The 19,529-nt window shown below is 41.5% G+C and overlaps 1 protein-coding gene and 1 pseudogene across 1 annotated transcript in view; both read right to left on the bottom strand.

The window, feature by feature from the left end:
• Positions 1 to 11,687, bottom strand: part of Tmem163 (transmembrane protein 163) — a 250,356-nt gene extending 238,669 nt beyond the window's left edge. The window contains exons 1-2 of the mRNA XM_063258976.1: positions 11,314 to 11,687; positions 5,237 to 5,356 (exon numbers count right to left, since the gene is read on the bottom strand). Coding sequence (XP_063115046.1) covers positions 5,237 to 5,356; positions 11,314 to 11,506 — 313 coding nt within the window. The 5' untranslated portion in view covers positions 11,507 to 11,687. The remainder of the gene's footprint in view (positions 1 to 5,236; positions 5,357 to 11,313) is intronic.
• Positions 11,688 to 17,692: 6,005 nt separating this feature from the next.
• LOC111754205 (U4 spliceosomal RNA) lies at positions 17,693 to 17,823 on the bottom strand (annotated as a pseudogene).
• Between the last annotated feature and the right edge of the window lie 1,706 nt (positions 17,824 to 19,529).

Raw genomic sequence — 19,529 nt, forward strand, 5'->3', positions numbered from 1 at the left:
CCATGCATATACACTGCTTTTCCAATAAAAATAAAGATTCGCAAACAATGCAAAAACGTCACTCTATAACCAGAATGTGAACTTCGTACTTAAATTGCTAGGTCACATGGTATTGTGAGAGCAGAAGCTCTTAGGGACACTAGCACAAGAGACCAGAGCTTTATGAACCCCACTGCTTAATGGAGGAAGGCGCACCACGGAAGAGTAGAGAGGAAAGAAACAAGCAGTGCTTTGGATAACATCCCTCTGGGAGACGAGGCCACTCAGTAGAGGTTCTGAAGTGGAGCCCACCATGTGAGGTCAATGCAATGGTGAGGAGGACCAAAAGACATGGGCCCGGCCCTGAGGAGAAGTTAGGATATCAGAGAAAGGGGGATAAAGGTCAGGTTAGGTCCCTTCTTCAAGGCTACTATAACTATGCAGATATTACTCTCAGGAACTCAGAAAGCCCCAGGATGTCTTGGGCTATTCTATCTACAATGTGTCTATCAAGTAAGAGAACATCTTAGAAGTTCCCACCTATGTATAAATATATCATAACTTCATTTTATTACTCTTTCAACTCTCGGTCTCATGGTTTAGAAATGAAAAGAATGTGAGTATATATTAATGTGCCTTTTTTTTTTTTTTTTTTTGTCTTTTTGAGATAAGGTCTTGCTATGCAGTTCAGGCTGGTCTTGAGCTCAATTTGTAGCCCAGGCTGGTCTCAAACTTGCAGCAATCCTCCTACCTCAGCCTGCTGAGCGCTGGGATTACAGGTGTGCACCACCATGCTCAGCTTAATGTACCATTTTTAAAAGTCAAGAGTTTACACTAATATAAAATAAATTATTTTAAAATCTCCCTATATAAATTAAAAATCACAATCCAGGTGTAGGTGTGATATCTACAATCAGTTTATAATCAACTCCAGGAAGCTGAGGCAGAAAGAGGCAAGTACAAGCCCAACTTGCAACTTGGCAAGACCATACCTCAAAATTAAAATTAAAATTAAAATTAAAAAGGGCTGTGTGGGGGCTGTAGCCTAGCAGAAAGGCCCAATTCCTGGGGGGGTGGGAATCTCTCCTTTCAGGGATTTTTTTTTTCTTAATTCTTAAATCTGCCAATGCCCTAAATTTTTGAGTGAGTTTTTTAGTCTGAAGTACTTTTTTTTTTAAGTCTCTAAGAATGTTTCATATGTAGCTTCATTTCCCCCTGAACAAGCACTAAGTGTCTAAAAATTAACTTATACTCAAACCACAAAAACAGAGTCAGAATACATTTTCCTCAATCACCGTAACAAAGACATCAATGATGTCAAAACCCTGACTTTTGAAACTAAACTGCTGTTTTCTTTCTAGCCTCATTATTAACACAGACTTTTTTTTTCATGTTTGTTCATAACAGGATTGCCCTTTTCCATGCTGTCTGCCAATTATAAACAAAATCAATTTTAAAACCAAACTAAGGCTTGCTCTAAAATATTCCAAGATGCATTATCATATGTGTGGGGTTTCTTTGTTTCTTGAGACAGTGTCTCACTATGTAGTTCAGGCTGGCCTAGAACTTATATGTAGCTTAGACTGGCCTTGAACTCATGGTGATTCTTCTGCTTCTCCCTCTGGGTGCCGGGATTATAAGAACGCAAGACCATACCCACCTCTATCATATGGTTTTATATCAGTTCTTGAACAGGTCCAAAAATCACTACGTTATCAAATTATTGTCAAAAACAGTTTATAACCTAGTTAATGCACTTTCAAGTCACAATTTTGAAGGTCTATCTAAATTTTCAAATTATACCAGATATGAGAATGTCAATCACAGTTACACACATGATTTATCACAAATAACTCAATAATAATGCTAATTTAAGCTAGTCTTAGCAGTCTTTTAGAAATGAATGACTGGACAAGACACAGCCTATAGAAAAACACCTACAAAAAAACAGAAAATGGCAGCTGAGTGGATCAAGACTGGAATTCTGACTGACTCTGGGGCATTCATCTCCCAGGTACTACCTTGAGCAAGGCATGTCCATAAAGTTGGAAGAGAGGTCCCAAAATTGCACCTGCTTGTAAAATAAATGAGACCTAAGCCTAGTATCTAAATGACATTTAGGGGAAATGTATCATTTTCTTGTTTGTTTTTTAAATGTTCTTGCTATGTAGTTCAGGCTAGCCTTGAACTTACTATGTCACCCAGGTTAGATTCGCATTCACAGCAATATTTTTGCCTCGTCTTCTAGGGTACTGGGATTACAGGTGTGCACCACCTAGCCCAGCTATCATTTTCAAAAAAAATTTTTCCTAAAACCTAACAACTTTTTTAAAAAGTTTTTTTAAATCTCTCAATTCATTCATTTAACAGTCTTGAAACAGCTGCAAGCAATGATGGATGCCTCACTTGTCTCCAATTATTTTTACCAACTAATAATGTCAAAAAGACATGACCACAGAGACAGTCTACGTCTTTTCACCATGATTAACACCCTCCCAACACACACCCACACTCACTCGCATGCACGCACAGAGGAACACATACTCTGAAGACCTCTGAAACACCAAAGCTGATATCACCTGTAAGCAGTTCTCTTAAAAATACTAACTGCTTCAACCTGATAATTTCCCTGGAAAAGGCAGCAGTGTACCATGCCACAGTTTTCTATTTCATCCATCTCTCTGTCAACCTTTTCCTTAGAAAGTAAGACTTGAGGGGAAAGAGGATGCTAACATTTTCTAAAAATTTATTACCATTTCTGAAATGTACAGTTTTCCTTCAGACATCAATTTAAATAAAATTTCAAAAGTCAACTTATATTGTTTAATTCCTATTATTTTTTTTTCCATCATAACTATGAAAAAGGATTATATAAAAGTCTGTCAACAAGGAAATGATACTTCAGTAAAGATTTTAAATATTTCACATTATAAATATGTTTAGGAAACTAAAGAGTAACACCAACAACCATAACAACAGAGACCAGTCCAAGGGTTTAACATACAAAACACACACATTTACTCAAAATGAAGCTACTCTATAGTTAAGCCAGGAAAAAAATATAACTCATCTTATATATATTTTAGTTTAAACCATAATAAGTTGAAAGCAAGTTGAAAAAGAACTGAATGGACTGTACATCATGAAATTATATGATTGACATCAACATTTTATAGGCAAGAGGTTAGAAAATTTAAATTAAACTTAATGTAACTAAAATCATTTTTAAAAGAAAAGGAAACCCTTAACAAAAAGCAACATTCTTAGAAGTAGTTGTTCAAGTTACAAAATCAAAGCATAAAAAGTAGACAGACACACAATGACACTAAGATAACAATATATAATTTATCAACTGGTTATTTCTTACTTTATTTAAAAATTCTGTATGATTTCTACCATTTTTTCTGCTTTGCTTATTTTATCCAAATTAAAAAAGGGAATTCTCTCTGCATGTATTTTGCAAGTCCTTTCCATTAAAGGAAACGGAACAATATTCCAAAGGTAATCCACCTGATTAGGCATAACATGTGAAACAAAACTTTCCTCATATTTTTTCCCCATTACGAGATTTAAGTGCATTGAACATTACATTTTTCTCCTAATGAAAAGACTTGCTCATGATTTCTTCACAGTCAGGTCCCCATTCAAACACCCACACGATAAAGTCAAAGTCGTAACAGCTTTATTGGGCACAGGGACATGTCTGAGGAACTATTATTCTGTTTGTAAATCATCTCCCTTCCTTCCATTCCTCTTTCTTTACATATGTAAATTACAGTGTCTGATCCAGAGTCCCCACCAGCTACAACAACCAAATTACCCTCAAGGGACATCAATGGGCTTGTTATTCTTGTTTCAACCATTAAGTAAAAAGGGGATGAGAGGAAAAGGAGTAAATATTTTCACAAATCAGAATGCCCCTTGATTAGACATCTATTTATTCTCCAAAATGGGCTTCCTTCTGCATGAAATACATAATGAATATTTGGTGAAGTGAAATGTTTGGCATTTTATAACTAAGATATGGCACACTGTTTCCAATATAATTTGCTTCAAGTAATATATGCCTAGCTTTGTAGGAAGCATTTGGCCTCATTCTAATATTCCCTCTTGGGACCTAATCCCAACTTCCAGCATCAGGGCCAACCTGGCAGAACAGCATTTTAAACAACATACACACAGTCATATCTTCTAATGGGCAAATCTTTTTTCCTCCTACTGTGAGACACTTATACAATGCTTACTACTTAAAATATAGATGTATCTGTTAGGTAGTAAATTTATCACAAAATACACAAAATATGCTGGCTCTTTCATGCAACATTAAAAAAAAAAAGACTGCTACCAAGGTTGAGCTGTAGCTGTCACTGCTTAGGCTTATAAATCATTGCACAGTTAATAAGAATAAAAGGCACATGCATATTTCCATAGACTGCAAATGTTAGCTGAGAAAACATATGCCTTAGGGTTTCCTAATCTCCAAATAGGACTGTCTTTGAAATATTGTTCTATTTCTTTTAATGGAAAGGACTTGCAAAATACATGCAGAGAGAGTTACCTTTTTTATTTTTATTTTTTATTTAGAGAAAAAAAGCAAAGCAGAAATTATTCTACTTTAATATTTTTCCTTGGGGGCTGGGGGTTTAGCTCAGTGGCATAAACACCTGCCTTGCAAGCAGGCAGTCGTGAGTTCGATCCCGGTACCGATAAAAAGGAAAAACTCAAAAAAAATTTTTTTTCCTTCATTGCAATAAAATTTTGTTTCTGTGATCTCTGAAAACTTGGGAGAAGAAACTTCTGTTTTTCTTTTATTAAAATGTACATGTGATTTTATTGTAAACCTTACACAAGATATAATAGGGAAAAAGAGAAGAGGGCTCACTGCGATACTGTACTAATCTTGTTCCATTAGGCTCAAAACACAAATCTCAAGGATATATATTTATTTCATGTCAGCCCAAGTTGAAGGCATCCACCAAGAGAATATTGTCACTATTCATCTGGCAGCCAGAATCGGCTTCCACAAAACCTGCATACTGATGAGAGCCAAAGCTCTCAGGACTGCTCTCCGTTTCTTTTTCATAATATCTCTTCTTTCCACAGAGAAGCCATTTTACTAATTTATAAGTATGCTGACTATCCAACCATCTAAAAAAATTTACTCATCAATAATAGTCAACTAAAAGCAAGAGCGTATCCCAGAGGGGTTGGAGAATAAGACAGGCATGTATTGATCAGCAAGACTCCTGATACTCACTGAAGGCAGCCACGGCAAGGGCCAGTGTGACAATAATGGAGAACCAAGACACCCACAATGCCTTCTTTCTGTAGTTCTGGGCTTCATGAGGCTTCAGCCGGGTGCTGCTTTCTAGCAAGCCTGACAGAAACAAGGAGAAAAGGAAATTAAACATTTTCTTCCTAAGAAACCACTGCTAGAGCTACAATTTCTTACCCAAAGATCACAAACTGACAGACCATGAACCAAGATGTGTTTTGTTTGGCCCCCACTGTGTTTTCACAATTAGGAGATTTCACATGAAAATGAAGCTTTCTGGCATCCCTTGAAAATGCACAGGTTCTGGCAATAGGGGGCATTTATTTCTGCAGGGTGAAGCAGCTATCCTCTTCAGAACCCCACAAACCACACCATTCCCTGTCATGTCACACTGGGCCACTTTCTTGACCCTGCACTAAGTTGCGCCACTTAGGTTAAGAGCTGCTTCATCCAACAAGGCCCTTCCATTAGGAAAGAAGCAAGACACTCAGTGGAGTTTTGAACTCCACAGTGATGGGCACTGATTGGCCTAGATCCATTGGCACAGCTCCAGTAATTCCCAAAGCAAGGAATCAGACTGCAAACCCCTTCTCTGCCCCCTGGCAACTAACAAGAAGACACGGACATTTCCCCTAACCATAACCAACAACAGCCTCAGAGCCCAAATGAGATGCTATGCTTTCTCCCCTCCTCCCTTTATACCAGCACTCAAAAAAAAAAAAAAAAAAAAAAAAAAAAAAAAACCTCGGGATATTAAAGTGGAGTAAACCTGCTAAAACCAGAGGTGGTGCCCTAGGTAGGCCATGTGTAGGCCAGATTTTATTTTTGTCTCCTATGTTCCGCACACTGAAAGTCCATGACAAGGACAGAAAAGCACAACAACTTCCAAGCAATGCTCAAGCTTCTATGGCCTGGGGTCAAAGAATAAAATATCTTCAGTATGATCTTGATTTATATTTCTTTCTTCTCCCTTGAAAATAAATTACATATGGCATCTCTTTCTTGTGCAGAAAATCAAATTTTAAGTCATGTGCTCTGAATAAATCAGAGGCTTATTATACCAGCTTTAGCAAAACAGTCCTGAATATTCTCTTCAGAAGTTGAGCAGCCAAATAATGAAGGATCTGGTAGTCAAAGCTTAAACTCTCATCTTAAAGCCAGCACACCTATCCATCATTTCATTTGTCTGACTTATTACCACACTAAGTTTCTAATCGTAATAGGGGCCAAAAGGATGTGGTACCTTCTTTTACCTATAAGGCATATAGCCAGCACATGTACAACAAAAGACAGATTAAGGGGAGAGAAAAGATGACAAATGGATTTAATCAGAGTTCTATGTAACATGGGAGCCTTCAGAAATAAAGAACCAAAGACTCAGGGAAAGCTCTTTTATTTTTATGTATAGATTTGATGAAAAGTAGAGAACTGTGTAGTTGTGTGATTGAGCAAACGGTTGTGAGTGAATGGTAATAAACCGAGAAGACAAACTCAGTAAGGCCTGTTTGTTCAGATTCGTCTTGGTCTCTGTGTGGCATCCCTTCTTCTTGGGTAGGGGGACAGGACTTCTTTTGGAATGAAGCCTTATGATCTGATATTAGACAAAGTTGGTCAGAAAATTTCTCTGTGATCAGCTGGGACACACAAAAGTTGGGGAGGTTAAAGTAATATTTCCAAGTTTTATGAAGGCTATCAGGTGCAGAGAAGTTCTAGTTTCTATGACCCACTTGAGGGAAGAAAAATTCTAGTTTATGTGAACTTGGGTGATAACAGTGAGCAAGAGAGTCAAAAGAGTATACTCTGCATGCCAATGTGCCTTGGGGTATTATTTTCTGAGCCCCAACAAACGCCAAAAACTACATCCTCTTAAAAATTATAACAAGGATCCAGCTGAAATGTCTCAATTCCATCTATTATCCAGACTGAAACATCACTGAACACATCCCTAACATCCAGTAGGAACATGAGCTTAGTGAGCCCAGATCATAGGCCAGATTTTTTAACCAATCAAAATCTGTGGGCTTATGCTGGATCCAACAGTAGATGTAAATGAAAAACCAAATAGTACATATAATACAATCCCCACCACCTCACTGTAAAAGTCTTCCTAAATCTTCATGCATGCAGTCAGACAGAAAAAAAGACAAATATCTCATGTCAAACTTAACTTTAGGTACAGACAATTTCAAATGAAAATAGTGTGTCCCTTTGTCTGTTTCTTTCTTAGTTACTAAAAAATATCCCACTCTAATTTTTAAATACCATAACCCTCCTGTGTAGAGCCATAAACTAGAATAAACAGATTTCATATACCTCAATAATTTAATTTCTTTTTCCAAATGATAAAAAAATTCAGAAGTGAAGTTACAATATCTAGCTACAGACTCAGGCAAGTGGCTCACTTATAAGGTATTTTTACTGCAATAATTTCAAGAGATTTATCCACTAGAGACGTTTATTTACAAGGTTCCCCTTTTAGAAGTAGATTTAATTTTCCACAAAGGATAATCATAACCTAGGTTTCCTTTCTGCCATGTAACATTTCTTTTTCCTCCCAAAGCCAGCTGGTTTCCAGATATACCTTGTTCTGATCATGCACTCGATCACTTTGTCCTGACCACGCACCGATCCATGTGCCTCACTCACTCTGGGTCAGCAGTGCAGGCAGGAATTTGGATGGCAGCTGTGGGAGCTACACTCTGGACATGCAGTATTCAGACAGAGGCTCCTCCTCTGTCTCCTCATTGAAGATCTGATCTGCAATGTGCCTCCCTTATGGGATTTAAAATTAAAAAAAAAAAGTAACTGCAATAGACACACCACTCAAAAGAAGAAGGACTTCCATTTCCATTCAATCTGCTAATCTTTCTCATTAAAAATGTGGCCATGAATGGAAAACTTGGCTGGTCTGAGTGCAGTGGTGTTTACAACTAATTGATCACAACCAGTTACAGATTTCTTTGTTCCTTCTCCACTCCCACTGCTTCACTTGACTAGCCTTAAAAAAAAGAATGGAAACTTTTTACTCTTCAAAGGGAACTGGAGTATGATCATCACCGAAGACCCAGCTCACAATAAATGGCCCACAAACAGGTGCTTCTACATCTGTACAGGATGTACGTGCATGCACAAGCCACAAAGACAGGGTAAGGTATCCTACAGTTTGTAAGTAGCTGTGCTTCAAAGGTGGAAGTGAGGTGGCCTTCAAAGGCAGAACAGCCCAAAAAAGTTAAGAGAGGTCTCAGGTTTGTATCTAGGGCTGGATCCTCCTTACCATAGCTGATTTCCACATCTGAATTTCTAGCCTCACTCAAATTTCTCATATTTGTAATGTGAGCCTAGCAATACTAAACACAGGCTTATATTAGTGAACTACTAATCGCTTATTTAGAGGAGCGGGGAGGCAGAAACAAAGATATATGTGGGAATGTTTAAGTCATCAGTCATTTCCATACTAGTATAAACTAGACCCCATTGCTTTTTTCCTAGCTTTAATTCTCTGAAGAAAAAAGAATATGTATTAGATGAGGAGCTAATAGGAAGTGTTGAAGTCTGTCACTCTCTAAGGCTAAATGGCACCTAAGGTTTGAGACAGAATCATGCACGAACACTTTTGGGGAGAAAAGTGGGCATAAAAGGGTGGTGGAATGAACACAAATTACATCTGTGTTTTGCCTTAGTTCCTAAAAGTCAAACCACAGAGCTATTGCTCCTTGAAATACAGGGTCAACCAAATGACACTGTAGATACTGATATCCTGAGCTAGCAAGGTTTCTCAGAACCAGCCCAGGCTACTCCTAAGAGAAAAATGACTCCAAAATCCCAAACACCAGAATATAAAACAATCCTGTGAGTGGAGTGTTAATAGGTCAGAAGAAAGCTAGGACAAAAGAAAATGGTAAATTTAGGTGTATACCGAGGGTGCCCATCCCCCACACGCACTATAGGTATTTAGACCTAGAAGAAAGCCGGCCTGGCAGGACTGGAGGGACCAGACAAAAGAGCCGCACAGCAGGTACTGCTGAGGATCCTCTCCCTTCAATTCTCCCCGCCACTGGGAAAGAGGTCACAGCACCAGAGCCGTTTTCAAGGGCTGACAAAAATCGATACAAGGAAAAACAAAATATTATAATAAACCACTCCAGGTAACATTCTGATTTAGTTAACCAAAATAGCTAATTTCTCATTAACTCTTTGCCATCAGGAGTGATCAAACAAAAGAATGTCACTGACTTTCGGCTCACTTTCAATAGCACATGGCTTGGGATTCTTTGGGGGACAGGACCCATCCTAACAGAGGCTCTGTGTGTGGGATATGCAGCGCAGCGATGGTTTAGGAACAGCAAATGCTTTCAGAGTACAATATAATGGAAAATGAAATTCAGTTGACACTGGCTAACAACCTTAAGAATAATTCAGAAGAGCTTTTTACACTGGAGCATGAGCTGCAAAATAATGCTGAATATTAACTCATTCTAGCACTTTTTTTTCCCCTTGTATCATTTTGTGGGGTGGGGCGAGACAGGCCAGGTCTTACAGATGACCCGCAATGCTGCAAAATTCAATCCAACCCAGGCTTGTGTCTTTCTTCAATATAAATATTTAAACTCTTACAATATTGGTTACAGGGCAGGCAAAGGTAATTAACACCCCCTATGTAAAATGACAGCTTTTGTTGGGTGGGGTCGATGTCACCTATCTTGGGCTCTCAAAGGATATCTAGTTCTGTGAGAGAGCCGGGAGAAACCGCAACACGGGCGCAGAACTCGTTGAAACTGGAACAGCTCCAGTTCCCGCAGAGCATCTCTGCCGACTCTCTGGGAATCGCTGTTTCCATGTCATTCTATTTCACATGCTACACTTTAGAATTCTTAAGGAGAAAGACATCGTGCACACGAACACGAAACCGGAATAAAGATGTGCAGGAGATACTAAGAATAGGACAAAACCTGCTAAGACTAAAATATATAAATCCTCCACAGCCGACAAAATAAAGTTTTCACGAAAAGGAGGCGGAGGTGCAAAGAGCCAGCTCCCAGTGTAGGGCCTGGCTTCTAGGATCCCGCGTAGGCCAAGGTGGGGAGGGGGTCACATATAGCCACTGATTCTTTTCCAGAGGTCCAATTTGGAAGCAGCAAAAAATTGAAAGGATGTAGTTGCAGCCAAGAACAGGGTTTCCTCCTCAAGAAATCCAAGCCAAAAGGAATGAGGGAGGGGTGGATGTGAAGAGAAGAGAAACGCGGGAACAGGGCTGTCCTCCCGTTCCCTTCCAGGCACACCACTGAAAGGGGGCACCATGCTGGGGCGGAGGTAGAGTTCAGCCCCTGCGGATACCGCTATTTGCAGGATACAATGCCCATGTCCAGGGAGGGATTCCCAAGGGGCTGGAGATGCATTCTCCAAAAACCACCAGGTTTCAGTGGCATCTAACCTCGGTGGCCCCAACCCAAACGCCCCAGCCCTCTGGCCTCATCATCAGACCGCCAGGCAGTGCCCCCTGAGATTGAGACCCCCCGCAAGGATCCATGCCACGGAGTCCAGAGGCATCCCGGGCCCTGGCTCTTTCCTCTTATTGTACCCTCGGTAGTGCTGGTTACACTGCTAATCCTGGAGGTCACCGACAAACACCTCCAGGTGAAACCTACGAGGGAAGTTTTCCGAGACCCCGGCGGGTAACAGCAAGGGAGCCCCAAAGGGCAACGCATCGAGCCCTGGACCCTTGAGCTGTGCAGGGACCGCAGTCCCCCAGGAGCGCTCGACACTGAAGGCAAAAAATGCCGGCTCCCTCAAACTTTTCTGGTGGATGCTGAGAGGATGAGGCCGGGGCTGGGGCTGGCCAGGAGGAGCGCGCGGGCCCAGGTCTGGCCGGCTCGAAGTAGCTGGGTTCCCCGGGTCTGGAGCGCCTGCCGGCCGCGGGAGGTGGGGCTGCATCCCCCGTCTGCCGCCGTCCGGGGAAGCCCCGGCTCCACGCCCACGCGCGCCTCGGCTGGTCCAGCCGGCAAGCAAGGAGAGGCGCGCCCGGCGCGGGGAAGGGGCCGGGCCGGGGCGCGCCCGCTCACCTCGGTCCTCCAAGCCGTCGCTGAACTGGCCGCTCTCGCTGATCCGCGGCGGCCGCTCCTCCTCGAGCTCGCGGGCCGGGGAGCTCAGAGGGCCGACACTGGGGGCAGCGGTCGAGGGAGCGTGACCCCGGGGCGGCGACGGGACCGCGGGGCCGGGCGGGCTGCGGCGCTGGCTACCCGAGGCCGGCTCCATGGCGCGGGCTGCAGATCCCGGCGGCGGCGGCGGCGGCGGCGAGCGCGGTGGGGACTCGAGTCCGAGGTGGGAGGCGCCGCGGATCCGCCGGGCAGACGGATGGACTGACGGTCGGAGAGGAGCGGGAGGCCGGGAGGGCGGCCACGGCGGCGTGGAGGTGCACGGGGGCGGGGCCGGGGCCGGTCCGAGCGCGGCGGGGCCGGCGCGGCGGGTGGAGGCGGCCGGGGCCGAGCTGTCGCCGCGCGCCCCGCCCCTGGGGGCAGGTGCGGGCGGGAGGGACCCGCCCCGAGGCTCCCGGGCCCATACGCCGAGGCCGGTGGGGCTGGAGGCTCCGGATCGGGCCAGACTTGCAGAAACTGGGGGGACCGAGGAGGGCGTGGGGCTCAGCGGGCGGCCCGGACAGGGCTCCGGAGGGCGTGACAGGGCCACGCCCCACGCGTAGCGGTCCCCAGTAGGAACCCTTGTGACTCCATTCCTCCACGGTCTACAAAGTCAGCGCCGCGCGCAGGCGGCTGGCCCGCGCCCCGCGCTTGGCATTTTCTCCTCCGAAGTCGCGCAGGCTTCAGGGGCTGTACGCGGTCGCTGCCTGTCTGGGCTGCCACTCTCACTACTCGTCCCGAGATAACGCCGTCAGCTCCGCGAACTGTCGGTCTCTCGCCTTCTAAGAGCTGGGTCTCGCCTCCCGGCTTCCCTGGAGCGCCAACTCAGCCAAAAGATGGAGCATGTCTTGGACCCCTGGGGCGCAAGGCTGGCCCGCTGCGAGATCCCTGGGCCTTTCCCGCGCGGTTCCCTCCAGGTCAGGAGCCCCTCTCGGTAGGATCTGTTCTCCAGGATTCTTCCTCTATCACTCTCCCCGTGTGCCCCAGCGCTTGGGGACGTCCTGGTCTCTGAGTGCACTGAGCTCCGTACCCTTGCGTGGCCGGGCAGGTTTCCCCAGCGAGGCCGCAACTCAGCCCGCACCGGGCGGATATCGACTCTCCTAACCCGAGGGGCGCCGAGAAACCTGGCCGTTTAATAAATTGAGCTTGCATTTCATGGACTCAACATCCAAGCTCTAAAATCTAGATTTCATCTTTAGGTGCATATCAGTCTCCAAATTTAATCCGAGTACCTTAAATACCAATTCCTTAAATGAACCCACCCTGTTTTAATAAAAACAATAATGATTTGTGTCTCATTTCGATTTTGCTGATGATAAAAATCAGGGTGGGATGTAAATGTCTTTGTGGTGCAGTGCAAACATCGCCAGCAATGAGACGGCCTCATTTGATTTAGTCGTTATTGTTGTTAGTCTGAACTGACTTTGGCTTGCTTTACCTTTTTGATCACTAATTTCTTCGACTAGAAACTGAAAGACTTGAACAAGGTCATTTCAAAGCTTTTTTCTTGCCGCAAAATAAAAAGAAAAACGCAATGATTACTTGGCTAAAAAACAATGAAAATTTCTACTCAATCCTGATTCTGTTCTGGAAAGCAGACAATCTTTCAGACACATGTGCAGAACTCACCACTCTACTCCGCTCTCCCACCCATGGGTTCCCCTCTCCCCCCCAGGTTTATCCCATTTGATCCTCCTGTCAATGTCCCTCCAAGAATCACCTGGGGATTAAGAACAAAAACACCCAGGACTCCAGGACTGCTAGAGATTCTGGTATCATCACCGATGTGCCTGGTCTGGGCTGAGACGTTGGGTGGATTTTGTGAAGCTCCTTTCCCCTCCCTGTTCTGAGTTATCTGGTGAGGGTGTTTTGTTTGTTTTATTTGTTTGTTGGGTTGGTTTGGTTTCTTTTAAAGTGGTGCTAGGGCAGGACTCAAGGCCCTATGCAGACTAAGCATACACTTTACAGCTGAGCTAAATCTCCATCATTCATCCTTCTGTTTGTTTAAATACCTTTTCTGACTCAGCTCTCCGAAACTGTTACTCAGTAGATCTGAAGTCTGACTAGGAATCTTTGTTTGAGCCCCTTTTCCTCCTCCACCCCATGCACATTTTGATGTAGATAGTCTGGAACCACCTACTGTGATTCTTTGAGCAATATAGACTTTGTAGCTCTGCTGGTCTTTTGTACACACACACCCCTCAAGGTCTACAGCAGACCTACCCAAAACAGAGCATATCATTTTTTATCCTTCTAGTTCCTTAGCTGGTTTTGCAGTCCAGGGAATCTCAAATGTGCATGTACACATGGCCATGTTGGGGCTCAGGACACAGCACCCCAAAGTATGCAGAGTCTTTTGAATATGAAGGAAGAGGGTTCAGAAGCAAGATCTTTCTGAGCTGCTCCTGTCCTTTTTCCTGCTCTCCCTTTTTCCTTGTGGTGGGTTGCAGAAATTAGAATTCTTCCCCTAAAATGGTTCAGAGAAACTAGAACTCCTCTCTAGTCTTTCAAAGTCAGCCATAAAACCTAAAAATATTCTCTGACCTACCTTGCATGATAGCAGATTATAAGACCTCTTTCCAAAAGGGGTGCTGCCCGTTTGGTTTTATTCTCTTCAAAAAAAAGTAATAAGAACTGTGGGAGTAATAAAACCCAAAAAGTGTAATTGATATTGTAAAAAAGAGAGGAAAGGAAGGTGGTCTAAGGGATATAACTGCATGTATGTTTGAGTGTGTAGGATGGAAAACCATATTACTGAGCTTTTGTTGGATCACTGAACAGAACTCTCTGCAATCTCACTGTATGAATGTCCACTTTATATGCTTTAATTTTATAATTTGGACAACTGTTTCTAAGATGACAATATGTAACCTATTAACTAGTGATTTCTTACTGTATATTTTTTTCTTGAAATTCTGTATTACTTGTACCCTTTTACTGCTTTTTTTAAAATTCCCTTTCTTTTTTCTCTTTAAATTAAAAAAAAGGGAGTGCTGCCCTGTGCCCAGTAGGAATGCCATGCTGAGAGGCCAAGAAGAATACCTGGACAGGCCTTGTTGCATTTCCCATTCTATTACCTTTCATCATATCTTTTTTCTAATCACATTTCTATATAGTTGTCCATTCTCATCAGATCCAAGCATAAATATAGACAGTTTCCCTGGGCCTTTAGATCTACATTTCTAAAAGCTCCCGTATAATGTAAAATGTTGATTAAAGAAATTTGTCCTGTTTTTCTCCTGTTAACCTGTCTTTTGTTATTGGAGTATCAGTCCTAACTTTTATAATGGGTTAAATAATGCATCACATCCTCTCTGTTCCTATCAACACCCAGGACTTTCATTAAATTGCAGAGTCTAATTCAGTAGATCTGGGATATAGGCTGAGATTTGCATTTCTAACAAACCTCTAGGTGCCATTGATCTGACAACCACATTCTCAGATGTAAGTATCTAGGGGTTATTTTTTATTCATGGGGTAAATATATTTTCCTTCATGTTCCAGCTGCCCTGATTCTATACAGCTATTGTCTCCTCCAGAAAAATTTCTGACTCTGGCCATCCCTGGGGGCTCCGTTTTCAGGATGTAAGTGATTAATAATTCACTGCTTATTTCGTGTGTAGGGCAGGGATAGTAGTGCTTGCCTGATTTACATTGCATACTCTCACATGCTTACCTGGATGCCAAAGATACCATGTTCCAGTTAATTAACTGAAAGATACTGACTTACACGTTTGTTTGTTTTTTCCTAGTACTAGGGATTGAACTCAGGGCTTTTGTACTAGACTACATCCCAAACATTTTGGGGTTTTTCTGTTTGTTTGTTTGTTTGTTTGTTTGTTTTTAATTATAAATCTTGAGGCAGGGTCTCACTAAATTGCCCAGAGTGAGCTTGAACTTGTGATCCTCCTATCTCAGCCTTTCAGGACAGGATTACAGGCACGTGCCACCACGCCAGGCTTAGCTTACATTCTTGGAGGATATACTCTGTGCCAGGCTTCTTGCTGTGTTGTTATATGCATTGCCTATCATACTCAGCCAACTGCTGAATTCACTTCCCACATAAAGAAACCAAGACTTCTGTTAAGCTTTTTCTAGCACCACAATCCACAGCAGTACTGCCCCCTGGGAGGAATTTTAGAAAATTGCAGAGACTTTCCTTGGTTATCAAAAGGATGGGAAGAGGGGACCACGACCTTCAGTGGGTGTGGCTTGGAACACAGGACATTGTGTCCCACATGGCTTTTCTATGTCAGACTCCATCTTTCTTTTGTTAAAATTTGCTTCTAATTACATTAGAACTTTAATTCTGTTTTCCATATAAAGACAAAATATATTTGCATCTTTTGAAGTCACACAAATTTTTCTGGAAATACAACTATCATATAAGTCTAAGAAAGATGGTACTCTGTTCTCCATTTTAGAAAACTAGGAAACTCAGCCAATTCCACTCATGACATCTGAGTCAGCAATCAACACATCTGCTCCTGTCACATGTATAACTGCCACAGGCCTAGTAATTCCATATGAATATATTTATTTAGCTCTTGTTTCAAAATGTCAAAATGAATAAAAAGTGTCTATACTATTTCAGAGTCTTGTCTTCTGTCCTTAAATTATAAGAAGGAACAAATATCTGACTACTTCTTTATGACTTCTAGTGTAGTTCTGAGTGAACATTTATAAAAGCAAATGCACATTAATTATGTATGACACTACTCTTATTCCCCCTCTGTTATCATTTAGGTCACTGTATTGATTTTTAAATTATGTGCATATGTATTATCCATGAATTCATTTCATAATCACAATACTGAATAAGCCAAAAAAATTGTTATAAAAAGAGAGACAACCATTACAGCAAGAAGATCCTAAGGGACTGTGACAACTAAATGCAATGTGGTTTTCTAGATGAGATCCTGGAACAGAAAAAGAGGCCTTAGATAAAATTAAGGATATCTGAATAAAGTACAGACTTCACTTAATAATGTATCAACTATAGTTCATTGTTTATAACAAATATACACTAGTGAGATAGGAGGAAACAGTATGAGATATACAAAATTCTATACTACCTTCTCAATTTTATGCAAATCTAAAACTATTCTAAAATGTAAAGCCTATTTTTAAAGGTAAAGAAAAGTAAAAGGTGGGTGCTGGGAAGACGAGTCTGAAATAGATATTCTAACCCTGAACTTTGCGTATTGCAGAAGGGAAGCAGTGGAGGGACAAAGTACATGGTCACCTTAACCTGGCCATGGAGGTTAAAGCATGCAACATTGCTGAGAAAGATCAAATATTACAAAAATTAAACTAGTGCTCAAAATTTCAAACAAATTCCTCACAGTTATATTGGGTATTATTTTTAGTATACATAAACATTTCAGAACTTTGTTAATTTTATGAAATCACAAATTCTTAAATCAGCGGATTTCTATCATGACATTTGAGAAAGTGACATATAGGTAAGAAGGTGGGCGAAAAACCTATTGAAAGGTAACTATATAGTGCCTTTTTTGTCTTTATTCCTTTTTTTTCTTTTTAGCAAATGTCCCAAAGCTCTAATTTCTGGAAAACACATAGAGAAGAAAGAAAGACCAAGAACTCAGGAGGACACACAAAAGCCCCAGCCAGGGATTATACTTACAGTACCTCTGGTACAGCACTGTGCTAAGAGTAATAGAGTTGTAAAGACTCTATTACTGCATATAAGAATCCACTTAGTCCTCACAACCCTGTAAAACAGGAATAGTAGTATTAGTCCCTCCATTCTGTGAGTTATTTTATTATTTTTTTAATAAGAAAAGGATTTATTTGGGTTTTTTAATTTTTTTGCTAGTATGTATTTGTGATACATAATAAATATATTCATCATGGGGAATTAGTACATACACATATCATTTCTTTATGCCTCGCACTTCCCCTTCCCCTCCTCTGTCTCCAGTCTTCCCCCATCTCCAGAGAGTCCGGCTATTAAAGATAAGAAAACTTGAGAAACACATTAAATAGCATTGCTAATGAAATTAGGAGTTGAGCTCTTGAAACTTGCCTTTAACTACTACACTACACAGCCACTGTGGAAGAACCGAATGAGAAAGGATGACCAAGAGAACAACTTCTGCTTCTGTTTTCTCTGCAGTAGACTGCAGCCTAAAGTATACTTGTTTTACTTAGTTATATGTGTAGGCTTTAGAAATCCAAATATAAGCATATCATTCTTTTTTAAGTACTAAATAAATACAAGCAATACTTGAGATATTGTGCTCTTGTAGGCATGAATGCCAGGGCTGGGGTGGATAAGGAGCTGTCCAGTCCCGGAGTGTCTAGATTGACTGCCAAAATCAGCCTCAAGAGGATTTATCGGGAAAAGTTTTCAACTAACAATAATTATGCCTCAGATAAACCTCGTTGGCTATGATATTGCCACTGTGCAAAGCTCAAGAAGATTTATAGGAAAAACCCTAAGAACTCTTGGAAAGTGGGAAGTACTGTATGTGTATATATGCATATCTGTGGACATAAGTATTACATTTACAAATTCCCTTTCTCATAAAAAATTGTAAACTAGGGCATGACTACAGATGATCTGGAGAAACACCGTATTGGTAATAAGCATTATTCAGAGATTGTATTGTAGAGTCAACTCTCCATATCCATGGATTCTACATCTGTATGTTCAGCCAAGTATATATATAGATCATAGCCAAGTATATAGATCACAAGTATATATCTTAAAAACTGCATCTGTCCTGAACATGTATACATTCTTTTTTTTTTTTTTTCTTTTTTTTTTTTGTCTTTTTCCTTTTTACCAGTACCGGGGATCGAACTCACGACTGCCTGCTTGCAAGGCAGGCACTTTATGCCGCTGAGCTAAATCCCCAGCCCCCCATGTATACATTCTTTCTCATTATCTTAGTATGACAATGTACTTAGTTATACAATAACAATAGGATAACAACTATTTACATAGCATTTATACTGTATTAGCTATTAGAGATGTTTTAGATGATGTGCATAAATTATATGTAAATACTATGCCATTTTATATAAGGAACTTGAGCATCCTTGGATTTTGGTATCCACTTGAGTCCTAAAACCAATGCTCCTTGGATACCAAGGAACAAGTGTTATATAAGGCACCCAGAAAAATTTTAAATGCCATCTTCACCTTTAAGGAACTTACAGTCCAAACAGTATAGTATTGTTCTGCACTGCCAACCATTGCCATGCACTCTTTTGAGCATTAGGTCTTAACTGTATCTAGGCTTTACAATTATCAGGGACAGAACAATCAACTCGACCTACTTGACTAGATTCCTCACCGAAGCATTGAAAGTTCCATGTCCCTCAATCTCAGGGAAATCGAGATAATCACCATCAGAGAATATTTTTTAAACATCTTTTTTTTTTTTGTCTTTTTCATTTTTATCGGTACCAGGGATCGAACTCACAACTGCCTGCTAGCAAGGCAGGTGCTTATGCCACTGAGCTAAATCCCCAGCCCCCTTTTAAAACATCTTGATACCCAAACCAACCCCTGACCAACTGCATCAGAATCTTTGAAGTGGGATCCATAATAAATGAGAAAAGATCTCCAGATGATTGTAGTATATAGCCAAACATAAGAAAGCACTGCTAGACCAGAGAACACCTCAACTTGCATGTGTACAAAAATCACCTGGCAATCTTGATGGAATAAATATTTTAATTCAGTAGGTCTGGAGTGGGGCCCAATTTGCTGCAGTTCTAACAACTTCCTTGGCAATGCAAATGTGAATTAATGGACTACCATCTGCGTGGCAAGGGTCTGGAATACACGAACAGGAGATTTTGTTTCCAGTTTGATGGAATCCATAAAAGGGTAAGGAAGAAGTGGGAGATGTTGAAGAAAAATTTTAAAAATCAAATAAAAGGTAAATAGTGAAGCAGTAAAGAGAGGAACAAGTTCTAAAACATACTACGCTCTTGGGTTCCTCCATGCTTAGCAAACCAGCTACATAGAATAGGCACTCAGCACAGGGATAAGGTTGATTTGGACATGCTTCGAGGGGTGAGTGCTAACAAGCACTTTCAAGGTTGACAGGGCATCTCAGGAAAGGGTGTTGATAGGCATCTGTGATAAAATTAGCTAAAACTTTGTA

This window comes from Cavia porcellus, unplaced genomic scaffold (genome assembly GCF_034190915.1).
Source record: "Cavia porcellus strain 051 isolate PalLab524CR breed Dunkin Hartley unplaced genomic scaffold, mCavPor4.1 scaffold_12, whole genome shotgun sequence".
NCBI classification, from domain to species: Eukaryota; Metazoa; Chordata; class Mammalia; order Rodentia; family Caviidae; genus Cavia; species Cavia porcellus.